Raw genomic sequence first — 22,661 nt, 5'->3', positions numbered from 1 at the left:
AGGCCGTACGGTGACCTATAGTTGTTAATGTTTGTTTCATTTTGGTATTTTGTGGATAGTTGTCTCATTGGCAATCATACCACATCTTCTTTTTTTATATTAACTCATTAGATGGGTACAAATATAAATACATATGATCTAACAAGAAAATAGAGTGAACGTGCATGTGGGCGGGTACTTGTATATCCCAACAATAAAAAGACACTATAAGTACTGATCTGAGAGTATATATAACTAATATAGTACCATGCTGTTGATTAAAAATAACATCACTCCAGACCCTTTTGTTTTCCACATAATTAATATTGCCAATAATTAAGAAGTTCCGGGTCGAATCGATACCAATAATATATTCACCTGTTAAGTATTACATTATCTGTACGTTCCGCATCTGACAGGAGTACCACGAAACGCTGTATTTAAGATTTTGCTATATACACGGGTCGTAATCACAGGGTTGAAACTACTTAATTCAATCATTGTAACATTGTTCCCGATTGTAGTACTTTAATCAGTATGACTTTCTAAGATGGCAATACGAATAATAAAAATCTGGACTTAAAATAAGGCGTATAGGTACAGCATGTACAGTTTTCAATTTGTTAGACGTAAAACAGCGAATGAAAGATTCAATTTTATTCATAACTCATAAAGGACAAACCTGTTGATTAAAAAATACTCCTTTCCAGAGACTTTTGTTTTCCAAACAAAATCAATAATACCAATATTAAATTGACAAGTTCCAGGTCGACGGGTTCAAACAGAAAGATGTTAAAAGCAGAGAAAACTTCATCTTATAATCGGCATGACTTTATCAGATGACAATACCAATACTAAAATAAGGCTTACGCATAGTTATATTCTTTAATTCAGTCACAGACCCGCGATATCACGGATGTGTTCTAGTAAATATATATACATATTAAGTTGTGAATATGGTGAAACTAATCCTCAAAATAAGTTTAAAATGCCCTGCATGGTGTGGAATAAACTTGGGTTAAATTGATCATACTTCTTAATTTACTTATTTCAATCCGTTTTAAATATTGTATACTGCCTTAATGATCACATATATAATAATAACTGTTTAAATTTGTTTGCTGGGCATTAATTTACCGTAATTTACCAATTATGTTTTCGGTAATTTCCGCTAAAAAACGAAGCTTACCGAATGATCTCATCATTCATAAATCTCATCATACATCAATCTCATCATACAACAAAAAACGTATAATGTTGTGAACACTTAATATAATGTTGTGAGCACTTAATATAATGTTGTGAGCACTTAATATAATGTTGTGAGCACTTAATATAATGTTGTGAGCACTTAATATAATGTTGTGAGCACTTCATATAATGTTGTGAACACTGCATATAATGCTGTGAGCACTGCATATAATGCTGTGATCACTTCATATAATGTTGTGAGCACTACATATAATGCTGTGATCACTTCATATAATGCTGTGAACACTGCGTATAATGCTGATTATTAACATAAGGCAGTCGTGGCGTTCCATAAAATACACTATAAACGTATATAAGGGGGCATATATAACGTCCGTTTATAAATTAGGCTCCCTATAAATTATTCCATATCAGTAGACGGATATTTATAGTGGTTGAAAACCTCCATAAATTAATCATACAAGACCGCTGGGACAACTATAGCACGTGTGTTATATTAGTTTCAGAAATAAAGTAAAAATTTCCTTGTACGATATATTTATTCTCGGCGTGCGATTTCATGGTAATCGGTGAACGTAATCGTCTATAATCCGGAAAATGATCCGGAGTTGGTTTTCATGTTAGATCTAGATCGTGTGACGCAGACAACGTTTGAACGCTGCAGGACAGATATTTTAAAGATAACAACGAGAACCTTTGTATGTATTGTATAACAGCTTGATATAAAGGAAAAAATGACGTCTGCCATTCAGAAGATGGTTTTCAACTTGCCCAGGAAATTGACAACTTGTAAACTGTCAGTGTAAATCCAAACGCACATACAAGACAAATATCCACAACTGCAAGTGACAACAGTTACAGGCTATACAAAAATCAGTGCCAATAACGATCATGGGGTATGAATATGTGTCCATTTCAATGCTAATTTTTTAATTTGGAAACGGCCATTTAATATTGTGGGTGGGGCAGGGGATTTGAAAATTGAATAATCTTGTCCTGCCCTATGTCCTGCGTCTGGCAAGGCTATTTTTTTTTTGGGGGGGGGGGGGGGGTACCTTCCTACGACGGCGTCACAGAAAAACATAAAATAGCCTTGCCATCATCCAAATAATTATAACATCTGGCCCGGCCCAATGCCTGCCTATGACATCGTCCTAGTCCAAATAATTATGACGTCTGGCAAGGCTTTTTAAAAAAAATTCGGGGACACCTTCTTACGACTGCGTCCCAGAAAAAAATTAAAATAATCTTGCCAGATGTTATACCGTTATTATTTGGACTAATGTCGTCCCAGAAAAAAGATAAAATAGCCTTGCCAGACGTCATAATTATTTGGACTAGCCTTGCCTTTAAAGATATCAGAATGAAAAATTACTTTACACACCAAAATAAAGGATATTTATAGTATAACTAATCGCCGTATTTGAATATAAAAAATAAGACAACGTGTGACCGAACGACACATGGATTAAACAAGTGCGTAGCACGAGTTTAATCCATAGCGGCGTTCGGTCACAAGTTGTCTTATTTTTGATATTCAAATACGGCGATTAGTTATACTTTTTATTACATTGGCTAATGTTTTTTTTTATGAAATTAATGTAGAAAATGTAAGGAACTATATGTTTTTACTACGCATTCACAATTTGTTTTGATCCGACGTTATCGACGTCCTGACAACGCCTATTGTTGTATGACGTCAGAGAGTGAAATAACCACGTTTATTTCACATGTGAAATTATCGGTTTTTATTTAACTGGGAAATCAATGTAATTTATTGCAACCAATGTAATAATTACAACTATCTTTTTAAACAACTAAAAAATAAAACAATCAGGAATCACAAAATACATATTCCAAAATTAATCGTGCCTCCTCCTGTGACAGAATATCAAATGGTCGTTTCCTTATAGTCAGATTATACTATGCAAAATTAAAAACAACAATGAACATGTAATTATAAATTATATGGGTAAACATAGTCCAAATAATTATGACATCTTGAAAGGCTATTATATTTTTTGTTGTCAAGGAAAAAAAATATAATAGCCTTTCAAGACGTCATAATTATTTGGACTACGAGAATAGGGTAAACATAGTCAAATAATTATGACGTCTGACAGTATAAAAAAAAGAAGATCTGGTATGATTGCCAATGAAACAACTCTTCAAAAGAGACCAAAATGGACAGAAATTAACAATAATATTAATAGGTTACTGTACAGCCTTCAACAATGAGAAAAGCCCATAATGTATAGTCCACTATGGAATCACACTTTATTTTGAAATGACAATATCTTAATCAATAAATGCATGAAATAATTTCTGACTTTACAGAACTTATTACAATTACCAATATACACCTTATCACTATTTGTAGACATCACAGTGGTTCCCGTAAAGTTTTGAAGTCATAATACAAAACATCTGACACCACAATAGAAAAGTGATAGTTGTATGATACCAATAGTTCATGAGAGACAGATTCTTGGGTCACCCAGGAATAGCCATAAGCTGTATACAAATAAGAAAATGTGGTATGATATGCAATGAGACAACTCTCCACAAGTGACCAAATGACACAGACATTAACAATTTTAGGTCACTGTATGGCCTTCAACAATGAGCAACACCCGTACCAAATAGACGACTATAAAATGCCCCAAAATGACAAATGTAAAACAACTCAAATAAGAATTTATGTACAAAAAAAAAGAAGGAAAAACAAATATGTTAAGCATCAACAAACAACAACCACTGAATTAAAGGCTCCGGACTCCGGAAAGGCACATACATACAGAATGTGGTAGGGTTAAACACATTTATAGCAGGAATTCCCCTCCCCCTAAACCTGGGACAGTTGTGTAACTACACAAAAGAATAAACTATAAAAATGTGTTAAACAGTTGCTAAACTCATCAGATGGATACAAATAAAATACAACTACCGGTAGCAAAAACAGAGTGGACGTGGCTGGGGTACTTGTATATCCAAACAAAAAGATACTAAGTACAGTTCTGAGAGTACTTAAAGTTACGGACAGCTAGTTCAAAGCCACTAAAAACTAGGGCCCAGGGATCCGCCTATGAAACCTATACCATGTATTATAGCAATAATTGGTCTTGACAATCCTGACAAGAACATTTACAATATGAAAAGATTCAATTTAAAAAATTTAAAGTCCAATTTATTACAAAACAGTAAACGAAACAAGACATAATTGACAGTACACGAAACAACAACAACCTGAACCACTCTCAACTACAGGCTTCTGACTTTGGACAGGCACATATAGAATGTGGAGGAATTGAACTAAATTTGTGTGCACCAAACAGGAAAGTGGTGTTATGACACAATATTTTAACAAACTATGCAAAACATTAAAAGAAAAACAAATATAACAAACAGCAAAACACAAGAACCACTCAATTACAGGCTCCTGACTTGGTACAGGTACAATAGAATATAGTAGGCTATTAAATCAATACCTACATGTACCTACCATTACTTTTTTTTTTTTTAAATTTAATTGAACAGTTAAATGTGCATGTGTTGAAAATAATATTTAGTATGGTTTTAATTGACTTATAACAAAATCAATTTTTATACAATGTACCAATAAAAAACAATATTCTCTTCTTTTTTAAGGACTGAGCCATTTGAAGTTGGATGAAAGAGGATCTGCATCATTGTGTTTATGATAATGTGGAAAAGTACCAATTGTTTTGAGGTAAGAATGTCAGAGATGAGACACAGCAACCTTTCAATTTATAAGAATATACAAATATTTACTTTTTTGCTTTACATCCAGTGGCAAATACAATGTACTTCACTTAGATATTCTTACCTTCGGTTTATATATATTGCCGTTGTTGCACATGTTACTTATGCATTAATCTATTTAAAATCACAGTAAGGGCTGTTCTGTTCTAAGTGAAAGGGTTGAAAGACACTTTTTGTTTTAAATCAACACTGATAAAACTTTTAGTTGATTGTATTTCCAATATCTTTCTTAAAAAAAAACCACAACCCATCAAATTTTGATAAGTCTTTTCTGATGGCTCTTTTTGAATTTCACTTTAAGACAACTGTTGAATATTTTATACGAGTTCATAAATTTAGGTGTCAGTATTGATACTAATATTTTAATTTAACTTTTTAGAATTGGTTCCACAGATGTCAGTGAAAGAGACTTACGACTTAATGTACATGTTTTTGAACAGAACTATTAAAAAGAAAAATGGTGCAAAATCAATTGAATCTGGTATGTACATGCTTTAGTTTTAATAGCCTAAAAATAAGCTGTAAGTGTGGAATGTCTTCCAATGAGACAACTATCTACTATATGAATGCAGTACAAATGTAGATGAGAACAATGATAGCTAATGGTCACCATACAGCCAATACCTTAAATTAATTTATGACGCTGACACATACATTTGAAATAATGAATTCCTACATCAATTATACAGCAAGCAACTAACGAAGTTGCAGAGGATATAATGTTTTTGACCCGTCTCAGTCTATCTGTCTGTCGGTCTGTCCATCCGTCAGTTCATCAGTCCCGTTTCTTGTCATCGCAACTTCTCTCAAACCACACAACAAAATTTCATAAAACCTTTTTAGATAATAAGGACATATAATGCAGTTGTGCATATCAACAGGAAATTATAAATTCTTTTTCTAGGAGTTATGCCCCTTTGAACTAATTTTCTTTAATGTACTAGTACTACTGCAACAGTTTGTCATCGTAACTCCTCTGAAACCACACAACAGAATTTCATGAAACTTTGTAGATAATAAGGACATACATCATGAAATTATGATTCAATTTTTTTTCTAGGAGTTACGCCCCTTTGAACTTATTTGCTTAATATACTTCTGCAACAGTATGTCATTGCAACTCCTCTGAAACCACACGACAGAATTTCATGAAACTGTGGATAATAATAAAGAAATACTATGTAGTTGTGCATATTGACCAGAAATTGTGATTCAATTTTTTCTATAGGAGTTACGCCCCTTTGAACTTATTTGCTTCAATGTACTACTGCAACAGTTTGTCATTGCAACTCCTCTGAAACCACACGACAGAATTTCATGAAACTTTGTAGATACGGTAATAAGGACATATAAGGAAATTATAATTCAATTTTTTTATATAATTTTTTATTCTTGCACTTATTTTATTTCTCCAATGAAAATGTGGGGATGTGGGGATGTGGGGTATGTGAGCGAAATCACTAAGGTTCTTTAATTGCATATTCATTAAAACTAATACATTAAACTATAAATAAACCAAAAATCAGCATGATATTCATTTGATTATAGATTCCTTAAGGATTCCTAACAACTAATTATGAGGTCAAGGTCAAAGATTTTAAAAGTCAACTGAATTTGTCCCAAAAATTGGTTCCCAAGTACTTGATAAAATACATGTATTGCATATGGGATTGAAGAATTGCATAGATATATGACCATTTATAATTAAAAATTAATTAAAATTTTCTTGATACTAGGAAGTTGTGTATTTGTTAATGGCAAAGTTCCATTCAAAGAATGTTTTGTTTTTCTAATGTTAATTAAATACAGAAAAATAGCACTCATACATGTCATGTGGCAATTCATGCCAGATTTTTATAAAATGTATACCAATGGCTCACATCATCAATGTCAAGGGTTGGATTTAGGGAAATGGGAAGAAATATCATAGTGATTTAGTAACAGTTTCAAACAAGAATTTGTGGAATTTTAGTTATTGTCCCTGGGCAGACAAGAAAAATGCAACACAAGAGACATTGAAGTTCTGTTCTTTTATTAGCTTGTTTTTTTATTTACTCAGGTCACAAGAGAGATGGAGACCTCGAGAGACAGAAAAAGAACAGACCAGGGAATCACAGATCCATATCAGATAATAAAATTAAATTGAAAATTTAAAGTTTGAATTTTATGTTATTGAAACTATTAATTTACAAACTTCCTGAAAATTTGGATTTTATTTATTATTGAATAGAGGCTAAGGGTATTTGACCATCATCAATGTGCTTACACATTGATTTTCATTCAACTTTAAGAACTTCTTTTTAGGTTTTTAGGGGAATATCTGTTGTATAAGTTACAAAGTTTTGTATGGATATCCACATTCTGAATGTTTTCTGAATATATTTCTGAATCTGTCTGAATCCATCTGAATGTTGTCTGGATATTTCTGAATGTTATCTGGATATTTTTGAATGTGTCTGATTATTTCTTAATCTTTCTGATTAAATTCAGACTTTTCTGAATTCATTCTGAATATTGCCTTAATTCATTCTTACATAATTCTGATTTTTGTCTGAATGCTATTCTGATTTTTGTCTGAATGGTTTTCTGATTCCTGTCTGAATGTGCGAATGAAAATTCTGAATTTTTCCATAATAGTCCGAAATCCAGTAAAAATTCAGACATTTGCATTAATGAACACATTTTTAGCTATTCAGACATTATTCAGAAAAAAATAAGAAAAATTAAGAATACCTGTCAGACAGAATTCAGACACTATTTTTTCATGAGGGTATTATTTCATTAATATTTGTTCGATACTAATTTTTTGGGAATTCGTGGGTACAGGGATTAACCACAAATTTAAATATAAAATGAATTACAAAATTTCTCAAGGAATCATTATAGTAAGGCAGAGTTTGGCAAAACCACGAAATTGAATATCCACGAATATGCAAATTTTCCTCTATCAATGAAAATTAGTGCCTCAAAAAATGAATGAATCCACAGTAATAAATGATACATAGCCAAGTTTTTGTAAAAACAAAATTCCAAAAAAAATAGTACATTTAAAAAAAGTGTTACAAGTGAATTTGTCACAAATTAAAAAAAATGTTTAAATATATTCAATATATATATAAAAAAGAAGATGTGGTATGATTGCCAATGAGACAACTATCAACAACATAGATGCCAACCATTACGATTTTTGCGTAGTTTTTCCGATGTTGCGATAAAAACTACGCTTTTACGGTCAAAGTCGAATAGTTACGGATTACCAATCATCGCCGTTCAATTTTGTAAAACACGGATTTTTATCATTACTTTTCCGTCCTGGTCCGGTATTTAGAAAACGCCAATGTAATGCTTCCGGTTTCTCGGGAGTTATCAACCTATTGTTGAGTAACTAACTGACTTCTGAAGAGGCAAACTTGCATTTATGAAGTAGCTTTCCCCCTTTCTCTACTTCTCCTTGACAAAACGAAAATGTATGAGTCGAGAACATCTGAACAATAAATGAATGGAATACATACTACATACAACATGTTTAACGACAAATTTCGTGCACATCACTTTGCAACCACTTATCAGTAATTTTTATTGGTAAATGAATGTTTATGAATGATTACTGAAAACTTTTCAAAAATACGGAAAATTTGATAGTTTGTTACTGATTGTGTCAAAAGGGGGTTGGCATCTATGCAACAAGAGACCAACGTATGACACAGACATTATTTTATCAAGGGTCTACTTCAAAAATAGCGATAAACAAATTGTTAATGGTCTTTCAAATTGAAGGATGTTTCATGGACACATCTTCATGATGATCTCAAGGCTGTTGCCCTTTGATGCGATGGTAGCTGAGAAAGACCCGCTCATTCCAAGAACCATTGATTAACTCTAATTCCCTGATGCTAAAATTTATCCTTGAAAATTGGTGATTGTCCTAGAGAAATGTTTTTACCGAGGTTTTTACTAACTGAGTGGGAAGCCTTGTTTAAAGATGACTTTGAATAATAAAAACCTTCAAATAACTTCCTACTTTACTTTATCTCAATACATCAAATATTTTTACAATCATGATTATTAACATTGTCTTATTTTTAATTATAAATCATCAATCATTAAAGATCATGTTAACCACACACTCAATTTTGAAACATAATTAGTCTATTACACACTATCTGATGGGTTTCCACCTGTATTTTTTTAATTTTTCGTCTGATGTAGAAATCTTTTTATGAAAAAGGTGAATCCAAAAAAATCTTTTAAGAATCTATTCATCTTTATTTATTCTCTAATCTCAGCATGGATTTTTTTGTTATTTTATGTTGTAACTTGTAATTACCAGTTAATTAAGCTTTTGGAAATCAGTTTAAAAAAAATATAAAGTTGAAATGAGTGGATAAATCAGTTCTGTAGTTCAAATTGGGGCCACATGTCAGAGAGCATCCCAACAAGCAATTCATGGTCTTGAGAAATAAGCATTTAACAGTACATTATATTAAAAGCTTTAAAATAGCCCACAGAACAAATTCCGAATTTCAATTACTGTCCTCATTTACATTATTTATGTTGTGCAGGTATCTAGACTGAACATTAATACAACAATGTTCCCATTATGTATCATCCAAAACTACAATGTTTCCATGATGCAATAGCCAAAACAACAATGTTCACATGATGCAATAGCCAAAACAACAATGTTCACATTATGCAATAGCCAAAACAACAATGTTCACAGTATGCAACATCCAAAACAACAATGTTCCCATTATGCAATAGCCAAAACAACAATGTTCACATTATGCAATAGCCAAAACAACAATGTTCACATGATGCAATAGCCAAAACAACAATGTTCACATTATGCAACATCCAAAACTACAATGTTTCTATGATGCAACATCCAAAACAACAATGTTCCCATTATGCAATAGCCAAAACAACAATGTTCCCATTATGCAATAGCCAAAACAACAATGTTCACATGATGCAATAGCCAAAACAACAATGTTCACAGTATGCAACATCCAAAACAACAATGTACACATTATGCAACATCCAAAACAACAATGTTCCCATTATGCAATAGCCAAAACAACAATGTTCCCATTATGCAATAGCCAAAACAACAATGTTCACATGATGCAATAGCCAAAACAACAATGTTCCCATTATGCAATAGGCAAAACAACAATGTTCCCATTATGCAATAGCCAAAACAACAATGTTCACATGATGCAACATCCAAAACAACAATGTTCCCATTATGCAATAGCCAAAACAACAATGTTCCCGTTATGCAATAGCCAAAACAACAATGTTCACATGATGCAATAGCCAAAACAACTATGTTCACATTATGCAAGATCCAAAACAACAATGTTCACATTATGCAACATCCAAAACAACAATGTTCCCATTATGCAATAGCCAAAACAACAATGTTCACATGATGCAATAGCCAAAACAACAGTGTTCACATGATGCAATAGCCAAAACAACAGTGTTCACATGATGCATCATCCAAAACAACAATGTTGACATTATATAACCTTCAAAAACAATATGTTCCCATGATGCAACCTTCAAAAACAACAATTTTCCCGTGATGCAACATCCAGAACAACAATGTTCCTATGATGCAACATCCAAAACAAAAATGTTGACATTATATAACCTTCAAAAACAACATGTTCCCATGATGCAACCTTCAAAAACAACAATTTTCCCGTGATGCAACATCCAGAACAACAATGTTCCTATGATGCAACATCCAGAACTACTATATTCCCATTATGCAACATCCAAAACAACAATGTTCCCATGATGCATCATCCAAAACAACAATGTTGACATTATATAACCTTCAAAAACAACAATGTTCCCATAAGGTAACCTTCAAAAACAACATGTTCCCATGATGCAACCTTCAAAAACAACAATTTTCCCGTGATGCAACATCCAGAACTACAATATTCCCATGATGCAACATTCAAAACAACAATGTTACCATAATGCAACATTCAAAACAACAATGTTCCCATAATGCAACATTCAAAACAACAAAGTTCCCATAATGCAACATTCAAAACAACAAAGTTCCCATAATGCAACATTCAAAACAACAAAGTTCCCATAATGCAACATTCAAAACAACAATGTTCCCATAATGCAACATTCATCCCATTATGTAACCTTCAAAACAACAATGTTCCCATAATTAACACCATTTATGGATAGATCAATTTTTAAAATTACAATTAACCTTGATACAGAGACAATGACAATCAATTGATAAGTTTTCATACATGGGACAAACCCATTATATGATAGTGTTAAATGTACTTTCCTACAGACCCAGACACACTATCATTGATGTATCTATTACATTTCCGTTTCCAACTTGTCCGACTGTCCTTGTGGCTTCAAAACAATTTTCTAATGGAGTGTACTTTAAAATATATCTGTTTCATAATTCATTTAATTCCCTAATGCTTAACCCCCAAAAAGTGAACTAAGAAAACAACTTTAGTAATTATTTTAAGTTTAAGTGTGAAGTAAAAATCTGAAAAAGTTGCCTTCTTCTACAGATAAGAAAGTGCTTGTTAGCCACTGAAGTATTATATTAATGAGGAGATGACAGTATCTCTATTATGTAATGCTGGTTATCATCTATTTTTGTAGTATTCCATCACCAATTAGTAATTTTGAATGTTTTGGCAGGTCCTGATGAAAGTTTGATTATTATTTTACATGTTCTAGATGATTTATGTCCTTACCAGTATTATTACAGGTTTGATTAATGATCTGTGTACCCTACAGGTTAGATAGAATGTGTTCCTTAATCTTCTGTAGTCACAGCAAGCATGTACAGGTTTTTTTTTTTATTTATTGCACTTGGATAAAAAATGAGGTTTGGTTGGTAAACAAAACTTTTTTGGAATGGCTGAGGCATCCACTAAAAAAAGTGATATTGTCATAGCAGAATAAAAGTTAATTGCTTAGTATCTCAACAGCACGAGTTCATATTCCTTGCAGAGAAATAAATGTAGGAGCAAAATTTCAGTTTTAGCATTTTATGTTACTGGATGTTAGCCTTTGCTATTTGGCATGTGTATGCATTACAAGACAACAAGTTGCTTCCCATTGCAGATGAACGTTGACCTATACAATTATCTTTGACCTATAGGTTTACAAATGAACTTGGCCTATAGTTGTTAATGTTTGTGTCATTTTGGTCTTTTGTGGATAGTTGTCTCATTGGCAATCATACCACATCTTCTTTTTTATATTGGAGAGAACAATAATTGCAAGCTTACACCAACATCATAAATATTTGTGTTTGCATTGTCCAGACCTTTATACTGCAATTAAAAATTAAAGGTTTCCTGATGAGGATAGTTCCCTCCCCCTTATATAATAATTAAATTATTAAAAATCTTTTAGACTCCCTCTCCTAAACATACAAGACTTTTTTTGTGATGAATTTGTACATCAACAACATACAGAAATCCTCTTTACTAATAGGCCTTTTAAGATTACAAAATATCATATATCAGCTTTGAACATTGAGCAATAATTGAGCTAATTAGCATGTACTGTCTAAGAGTAAAGATTTGGTTCCCTTTACTGGTATATTGTAATGGACTGCAAGAAATTTAATGTTTGTGCGAAAATAATATTGTAAATCATTTATATTTATATCACATTAATAACACTATCAGACGCAATACACCTTTAAATTAATATTGTCTGTAATAAGAGATAGAATTTTTTATTTTTAGGGCAATAATGATGATACGCCTTGAAATTAATATTTGTTGTATAAATAAGAGAAAAAAATGATGATTTAAGGGCAAGCGTGAGGTTCTCAGTTTTATATAACTAAATGAAATACAAAACTGATAGACATATTTGTGAAAATCAATGTCCATGAGATATGTACATGGTGGCCATTATATAAAACAGTACTTGTTTGTTGAACTCCTTAATATGTTTTATCTAATCTGCAGCAGTTGCAAGACAAGAAGATGTGTTTAAATCTTGACTTGTGTCTGAGACACATGTTTTAATCCTCTGCTTGTCAAGCTTGATGTATTATAGAAGATTTGGATATCAACTTGGGGGAATTATTTTATCCATTCTTTAGCATCAAGTAGATTTTTAGTCAGAATTAAACCTGTTAAATTAAATTACTTTTCCACACTTTCACCATGTTTATGACCATTTTATTTTTAGTTCTCAGGGATCTGATAAGATCTCGCCTTGAAAGTCATTTCCAATTGTAAAGTTTATCTTCAAACCAGTTTTATTGATAGTAACTAAAAATAAAAAAAAACTGGCTGTAACATTACTTTCAAGAGGTCCCTAAAGAATAAAGACCTCCTCAATGTAACTTAGAAATATTTTTTTTCGATTCTCTTTGGTTGGGTTGTTGTCTCTTTGACACATTCACCATTTCCATTCTCCAATATTTCTAAATTTTATTATTTTTTATGATATCCAATTTGAAGATTTGATATTTGATTCTACTATTTATTATATGTTTAAGATCAAATTGAGAATGGAAGTGGGAAATGGCCGTGGCAGATCCAGAACTTTTCATAAGGGGGGCCCGCTCCAGTCATGTTTCAGTGATTCCATATATAATCAACCAAATTTTTCTCACGTTAAAGGGTCCCCCTGGATATGCCTATGAATGTGTCCAGGAGAGAGCAAGAAAAACCCACCTGGAAGCAGGCTACAGTTTGCCCCATTTACACTAGTTAGAATAGGTCAAACTTTCCCAATTTGATCCATCATCCTAATATAACAATTCTCAATTGAGCTGTGCTAGGAATACAATAACATAGACATACCTGATCACAGTGTTTAATCTGATTACTTCACTTTGTATATAACAACCTAGTAATAACTCCTATGATACTTTTTAAGTGACCTATTACATTGCAAATTTTCTGTACCTATTACCTTAATTCTCAAATTTACTTTGGAAGTCAAAAATTTCACACCTTCCTTTCCAGTTGACCAAATTTCCTGACCTATAATCCATTTAATATGGTCTTGTCATAGTATGTCTGAACCATTTGTGAACTGGTTTATAAGGTATTGGCAGCTATAATGTTGCTGTACTAGACCAGTCACATGTTTTATCAGCCATTTGTCATTTAGGATCACTGTGGAATTGTACCGTTTATTGGTAATTACAACAGTATCTAGACTGTGAAACCTCTTATGGAATCGTTATTTATATTTGAAATTTGGTTAACCAAAATGTCTTTTAATTCTCGATTTGACTGTGGAATTCTGTCACTCGTCTTTAATTTTATAATAACTTGGTCGAAATTGAAACAGAAAACTTGATGGTAAATGGAACAACATGTTCGTGACTGCTTCAGTCAAACTCTCTGTGATTTAATGTAGTGTAAATTTAAAATGCTAGACTAAGTATACATGCAGAGTAATTGAAACAAAACATGAGACTTGGGTAAAGAAATGAATACCAGCATGAAAAAAATAATGAGACAAAACATTAGCCGTGATTAGAACAGTTACTTCGAAAAGTCAGAGATCCCTTTTATGGGCATTAAAAACTGCTTTTTCAAGTTAACACATTGATTTCTTTTAAAGGACAGCCAAAGACAAAGAGATCATAAGATATAACATGCATCCCCATCAAATTCAAAAGTGTTTGAAGAGGCATTAGCTGACAAATTTATGCGAACAGAATTTATTAAAACTCCAAATTTGAAAATACTTAAACATATTATGAACTGCACTAGTTCTAAAACATATGCAATGTTTGGAATTTTGTTTCACTGTTTGGTTCAGCTGACTTTTTCATTTGCTAAACAAATCATCTCCAACAAAGGCTAAACAAAAAAAAGGTTGTATCAATACAGATAAAGACTTGCAAGCCAATAATGCATAAGTATGTTTATGAGCTTTAATAATTTTGTCAAGTTTGATCTTAACTGACTGCTAATAGCAGAATGATATTTTTATTTTTTCGCTGTAATAAATTATGCTTCAAGCAAACAAAGAAAACAAAAAATTTAATTGAAAATCAAAACATCAATAGATTTATTCCAAAATGTTCTGTCATCCTTCCCTTTTACAATGTTTATTTGCACTCTTGTTTACTCTTGTATAACAGATGCATGTTAAGGACACACCTAATATGAATATTAATTACTGCTTTTAATTACGTGTCACAAGTAGCATATAACCCAATTCAATTAAGAAGATGTTGTTTAATTGTACCCTTTTTAACAGGATTGCCTCTTATTTGTTAATTGTTTTGTAATTTATCCTAACAATCCATATGATTCAGAGTGCCATCATACCCTGTGGTATTTACTTTCCTGTTATATATTCTCTATGGAATAAAAAAAATATTTATATTTATTTGCTTTGAAAATTTATCTTCCAATTGGTATTTTCGTGGTTTATTTGATGTGTTTTTTAGTGCATCTCTGCCATCCTGTGATTTTTCTACCAGGAAGGAAGTAACCTGTGTTAATTATTAACCAGAGATTGATAAGAGTATTGAACATGATAGTAAACAAGAAGATGTTGTTTACAATCAAATGTTTTTAAGTACAGCAGGCAGGCAGTTCAATTGTCAGTGTATTTACACAATTTCATGTTTAAAAGTGATAGTAAAGATGAAATTGGGGTGTTGTGGTTGTGCTTATTTTATATTTCAATTTCCACTCCCCATAAAATAAAAATCCTTTTTCATGATAAAATCGTCAAAATAATTTGCTATGCAGTCTACAAAAAATGTTTCACAATCAAGGACAATTATACTCTCTTTCTTCACACCTGGAGTCTTGAATTGAATTAATAGCTGCAAAAAAAATTTCTGTATAGGGAGGAGGTGGGTATGAAAATTGTTTATCATTGACCAACAGTGCTAAAATAGAATAATGCATCCTAACTTTCCAGATTAAAAAAATAGCAAGAAGATCTTAAGGCAATTGTCAATGATGCTTTTTGAAATTGTTTGAAAATTTAAAATATATAAGAGGGGAGAAAACTTCAATTTGATGTTACCATACCTTTACAACCCACATGTACATGTTACAACATGTCACAACTTACAATTTACAAAAAAACTATTGTCAATATCTTAAAAGCTTTTTGAAAAGAAGAGAAATAAGCCAAAATCCTAATTAGAATATGACCTTGACCTTCGACCTTAACCTGTATTCTGTTTTTGGGGGACCTGAAGGACCTCAAATCGTAAGACTCTAGATCTGTATCACTTATGGTTTACCAGTTAAAAATGCATATCAGTTATCTCTTATATCAAATACATGAGGGGGAATAACCCTTATATTGAGTCCTCAGATAGCTTCTGTCAAAATAAAACGTGATGAGCATTTTGGAAAAATAAATTTGTCGCTTTCTTTTTATGGTTGCGTAGGAGATATTATAACAAGAAAATCATTGTTAGGGAAGATAACTCTTACACAGAAAAGTGTTCTGTTAAATAGGGTAAGTTTCAAAAGCTTTCAAATAGACTTTATGATATTCAAAAAACTAAGTGATATCTTCTGAAACAAAAATTTGACAGTTGACAGAAGAGAAAAAAAATAATAATCAGAACAAAACCATAGAAAAGTGGAAAGACCTTTTTAAAAATGATTACTGCCTTCCATCTCTTTCTTGTGTAATATGAAACCAACATTTAGTTTTAGATGACCTTGAAATTTTAATATCTTCTGACTAATCCTTGTAAAAAGAAATTTCTAGACAGTATATATGTTTAATCCATTAATTCTTTATCCCTACTTTACTGACAGAGATTAAAAGCTCTTTGTTAATTGAAGACGTAATGATGAGCTTGGTTAATCTATAATACATTATACAATCATAATCGCATGTGCACTGCGGAAGCACTCTTTGATGGGTTGATGTCAGCTGGAATTTTAGTTCTGGAAGATGCACAAAAGATGGTTAATTCATACATCTTAGAGCTTTTTTTAGCAGATTGCGTCTAAAAAAAGCTGAAATGTCCTTTTAAATTGTTGGCCTGCTGGGATTTGTTTGTGATTATTATAAGTGACATTTGGTGTACATCTCTTGCTAAATCTATTACGTACTGTAATCACTGACTGCTTTCTACTGCTTTCTCCTACCACTATGAGATAAGGGATTGTTAATTGAAGTGAAATTTACAAATGAAAGTTTTTAGAAGCTTCATTTCCAGAAGTGATTTCCGTTACAAATGGACAGAGATTCTTAGCACTTTTTGTTATATTGGAATATTTGGAGCATAGATATATTGACACGTACTCATATATGTCCCAATGTTTGTTCTTAATCGGCAGTGGAAATAAAATTTATGAGATTTTATTGGAGTTTATAGAATACATTAATTATTAAAATTGCAATTATATTAAACAATTTGCAATTAAAAGGGTCATTCAAACCCTGCAGGAATATAAGTAAATCAACAATTTTAACACATATATTATTACATATATCGGTTCTGCATTAATTTAATGGTGATCTCGTTTACTAATTGTTACAGATTTTTATAACGCGACTGGAATACAATAGAATTAAATTGATTATTGGTATGCAGTTACCAGTTAGCTTTTATGGAAACTGACAAGCGACACTTAATGCTGTTAGTGGCTGGGAAAAAAATTATCTGATCAGCGCCTAGAATTGGCTTGGTCATGACCGTTAGGGTTGTAGAGTAGTGTTGAACTCTTGGATAAATCTGAATACTCAGAAGAAATTGTATCATTACATAAATCAATAGGAATTTGATTTGTCAGACTCTTTAGAGCGTTTGATGAATGAAGGAATGAATGGTCTTAGACTCCAAGCTGTAATGAGATTATTTTTGTTAATGGAATTGATATATAGGAAGTGAGAACAAACTTTACTCAAATATCAACCACTTGTTTAATTTTCTTCATCTACCCGGATTTTTTTTTAGCGGAATGATGAATCTAGTTCTTACATTGTAAATGTTTATACAAGGAATTAAAAAATTTGTAAAATGAGTTTATTATGGCAACGAGTGTACAGAAAATGGAAAGCATGGAAACAAGCAGAAATGGTGGTGACATCACTTCTTATCACTGTTCAAAACAAGAGAAAAGAAAAGAAAATGTGAGTCTTATCATTTATTTAACCATTATTGTATCAAATTCAACTTTCATCCTGATTTGTTATAAATTTGTCAGTTGACATTAACCATTCAAAAATCCTGCTATCAATTTAAGATATTTTTTGCCATGTGAAAAGAGAAAAAAAAAAAACTTTAAAATTTTAATTTTGAAAAAGTTTCATATAGCTGACTTATTGACATTGAAAGAAAAATAAATTAAATGCACTAGACCCCATAAAACTTTGCAATTTAAAAAAAAAAATATCCTAGAAGACATTATAGGGATACTATTTTTTGTATCCGTTTTTTCCAAATTGCTAAGCTTTTACCTTATAACGAATGGTTGAGCATCTTAAAAATTGATATAAGTAACTTTATTAATTAAGCTGGCCTTAAAATGTGAGCACTTCATTTTGCCAAAAATTGTTGATGTCCACTTCATTACTTTCTCTGCTCAAAATAGTTAAATTTGAGATACTCAACGTTATAGGCTGGAAGATGTTAAAATTCTAAATTTAAAGATAATTAAGTGAGTGGAGAAATTCCATAATATGTGCATTTACAATAAGAGATCTGAAAACGTGTCTGCATCAATGAGACAGCTACCAAACAATGAAAATATCAGAAAAGGAAAGAATATGTTTCTTCAGTAAATTATTTTTCCAACTTTTTAATTGTGGTGTAACATCATAAGTCAACAATGGAGGTGTTTCTCTAGATTAAAAGCTACCAATAATGTAATTATATTAAATTAGCTCCCAATCAAAGCACTTAATGGTTTATTGGGGGGAAACAATTGAACCCCCACATGATTGAAATTATTTTTTACTACCTGCCTGAACTTTGCATGGAAGCCTCCATCAATGCCAGAAAAGATAAATAGTCCATATAAATGTATTGGGAAACATTCCTGTGCTGATTTAGAAATCTATGATACTTAGTGTTTACTAGAAACACAACATTATATCCATAGCTCATCTTTAGAATAACAGTTTGAAATATTTCTTATAAGAAATTTCACAAAAAGTGTCAACAGGTCTTTATCTAATTTTTCTGTTCAAAAAGTTGCGCTGCGCAATACTGGTGGTTCTTTCTGGGCACTATATATAGATATGAGACCGGCTTCCTCCACCAATAAAACTGACCACCACGAAATAGTCAGATAGGTATGAAAGTGATGTTAATCACCATTGCAATCCAAAATTTGCGATAAGTCAGAAGAAAATCTTACAAATGCAAAGGATACTTAATAAACCTAAATACTTTTTTCATTACCATTGCTGGACAAGGTCATAATACTTCAAATGCGTTTGATGAAGTGCAAATTTTAATATTTTATTCAAAATGTATGATTTGGGAAAGATGTGTCCCAAAATATGGAAGCTCTGAAAATTGCAAAAAAATGTCCTGTGTGCATATTTTAAGAATATTTAAATATTTTAACAATTGATCAATTTTTTATTGATTGTTAATTGCTTAAATGGTCCAAATGGCAAATATTTCATACATGTTCAGGACAAGAATTTAAGTTGATAAATACAATAGGTAGATCTTGTAATGATAGAGGCAATCCGGGATGATAGTCGAAGAAGTTTGGACTGCCACTGGAAAATGAGGGTATATTGGTTATGGACAGTAATTTTGCCTTGCAACAGGCCACCTACAAACCTTTCAAAGAGTTGTTTCAAGGGTTTTTAACTTCTCAATTTTTGAGTATTAATTCTATACTTTTTAGTAAATGAAAATTATACACTGAGGTGATGTATTTCTATATGGTACTTGTGATCAGCATATTAATTTGTTTCCTATAATCATGAGTTTCGATTAATTTACATTATGTGCTAGAGCATGAAACATTATATGACAAACGGAAGTGAAAAATACAATAAAATTAAATGGAGCAAGTTTGTACAATTCTTACATAATTATACAATTAATCTTTAATGGATTACAAAACAATGATGTATGTACTGTTAAGGAACCTTTAACTCTTAAAAATATTTGTGTTGGAAATCATTTAGCCTATATTGTATTCTGACCCAAAATGAAAAGAATATGAAGTATTTAGCTTTACCCAAGATAAATATTTTACCATTTTTGTAATAATAGGCATTTTACTTCCTATATCTAATTAACCAGTTTTTATCAGTGTTGATTGGAATCAAATGGAACCCGTTTATAAAATAAGAGCAATTTAAATATCTCAAAAATATAATTTTTAATACACACACAGTCTGTTGGCAAAACATAATATATGGTGGAGTATTATAAGTTGGATACATGTACCAATTTTTGTGGATTTCGTTGTTTAATGAGTGAACCACAAATTTATTAAATGTTTAATGAAATACTTTAGTAATTTCTATCAGGTTTTATGCAGTCTCTGGCAATAACTGACAAATTCAAATTTTCATGAAAATACAAGTTTTCCTCAATCAGCGAAAATAATTGAATCCTCGACAGAATCTGATTGGGTGTATCTTATTGAAAAAGAAACTTTAAACTTCCTCCTTTCATGACCTTTTGGATTAAGCAGTTTTCATTGTGTTAGCATTTAGTGTTGAATAGGTGTTTTATCACGGTTTTAAGTTTCTGCTAAGATGGATTATTAAATTGATGACATTTGTTTCCAAATAACATGTGAAATGTGTTAATGTTTTCAGAGAAAATCTTTATTTTGACATAATTATTGGATACAAAATGTCATTAAGAAGTTTGAACATCATATTTTGAAGGTTTCATGCATTAGGCAGGGTTTCCGCTGGCGGTCGCCAATTTCGCAACTTGCGAAAAAACTATAATTGTGGCGATTAAAATTCGTTATTGGCGAAAGAATTTGGCGAAAGAAATATATAACGATTTATTTTCAGCCATCTTGTTTATTTACTTTTTTCGGGTTTCTCTGACTTTACCGATCAGTCAATACTCGGAATTCACCTTGAACTCATTAAGATTTTGACAGAAAATCAATAATCAGCTGATTGCATTCATAGCTATCGACATCAAAGGACTAATTAATAAAGGTGTAAATTGTATGATATGACAAAATGATATTGTTAAATGGCTTCTGTCACATGTCACAAAAGGAATTTATTAACCACTTTGCGACGCACGTGTTTGAAGCAAAATTTTTACGCTTCCTCTCCTTCTTTTAATGATCATAGTCCAGAAAAGAAAATTGTTGTTATGACGAAAAATGGTCTAAAGCAAGAAAGGTCTCTGATTTAAAACTTGATCATTTAACTTTCAAATAGGTCATTGATTTGAATGAGAACTTCGAAGTCGTTTCAGTTACAAACGTGTTTCAAGCATATCGTTTTACTTATTTACGATAGTCTAGAAAAGAAAAATGTCGTTATGAAGAAATCTATTCAAAAGGTTGGCATGAGAGTAACCCTTCAATGTAATGACTACACCTTACATTCCAAGTGATAAGATGCTTCGTTTTGTTGTACAAAACACTTCTTATTGAGGGGGGGGGGGGCTGGAAAAAAGGAAAATTTGAAGTAAAAAATATATATTTGTGTTACTTGGCGAAAAAAATAATAAAGTGGCGAAAAATATATTGTTTTGGCGAAAGAAGTGGCGAAAAAAATAATTGACCCAGGGGAAACCCTGCATTAGGCAATGCAACATAACCAAATTTTAATTTATACCCCAAACAAGTGGAAAAGTGTTAATGGTTATCACGACTTGTTATGGCTCAGGAGAGGTCTTTTATTTTTGTTGAATCCTCTTCATATTTGAATCAGAATGGCTAATATTAATTCAAATTATCAGATAAATCTGAAAAGGGGCTGATTTTTTTTTTTCGGTGGTAAATTATATCAACTTCATATACATGTAAGATGATGGTTTTTGTTTCAGTAATATATATCATACAGCAGCATTTATATCATGGGAGTAACTGTAGGGCAATTCCTATATACAAGTTGATACAAGGATGTACTGCCACTGTAACTGGTCGCCTTTTCTATTTTGAAAATATGTGAATAGGTCAGGAAAACTATCAGAGTCATATGAAAAGATTAATAAAGTTCCCATAACTCCTTTGTCTTTCATCTTTCTTAGTGTTTCTAGCTGTGTTTTTCTGAACCAATTTTCTCTCTTTTGGCACTTTGGTATTCCACTTTTACATTATACACACCAAATGAAACCCAAGTTGCATTTTTACCCCTGCAATACATGAATAGGAATTATTACATTTTAAAATCTAAATTATATGAAAAGGGTGGGGTAATTAACAGAACACCAGGGGCAATCTCTATCATTTTTATCATTTTAAAAGTATTGAAGGATTTTCGTACAATTAATTTGTATTTTGTGCATATTGCAGCTGAACAGTATGGGATAAATTGAGAACACTGTCTTTACCTTATCACTGTCACATTTACATGACTACTCTTCGTGAAGCTTGTGACGAGAGAAGACGTGACGTGCCAAAATGCTGACAACTATTTTAATACTATTATTATTTATATACTCTAACCTAAATATAACTTAGTACAATAAACCAAAACATTCTGGGTAGCCTAAAGTAGTTGAAGGCCAGCATAGTTATCATTCAACA

General features: G+C 31.7%; 1 protein-coding gene and 1 long non-coding RNA gene across 6 annotated transcripts in view; both read left to right on the top strand.

The window, feature by feature from the left end:
• The window catches only part of LOC134724773 (ankyrin repeat and fibronectin type-III domain-containing protein 1-like), a 196,959-nt gene that overhangs the window by 93,381 nt on the left and 80,917 nt on the right, over positions 1–22,661 (top strand). The window contains exon 1 of one of the 4 annotated variants that reach the window (XM_063588014.1): positions 17,883–18,093. The exons of the other annotated variants lie outside the window; for them this stretch is intronic. Coding sequence (XP_063444084.1) covers positions 17,981–18,093 — 113 coding nt within the window. The 5' untranslated portion in view covers positions 17,883–17,980. Of the gene's footprint in view, positions 1–17,882; positions 18,094–22,661 lie in introns of those variants that run through there. 4 annotated transcript variants of the gene reach the window in all.
• Positions 1,828–7,442, top strand: LOC134726888 (uncharacterized). 2 transcript variants are annotated; one of them, XR_010108664.1, is made up of 4 exons: positions 1,828–2,087; positions 4,840–4,921; positions 5,354–5,455; positions 7,034–7,442. It is a non-coding gene; the product is annotated as an uncharacterized LOC134726888 (long non-coding RNA). The 2 variants fall into 2 exon arrangements; XR_010108665.1 differs by having other exon boundaries at positions 1,848–1,889.

Source organism: Mytilus trossulus, chromosome 7, assembly GCF_036588685.1.
Source record: "Mytilus trossulus isolate FHL-02 chromosome 7, PNRI_Mtr1.1.1.hap1, whole genome shotgun sequence".
Taxonomy (NCBI): domain Eukaryota; kingdom Metazoa; phylum Mollusca; class Bivalvia; order Mytilida; family Mytilidae; genus Mytilus; species Mytilus trossulus.
The sequence above is the reverse complement of the archived record's forward strand: the minus strand, read 5'-3'. Positions and strand labels throughout refer to the sequence as shown.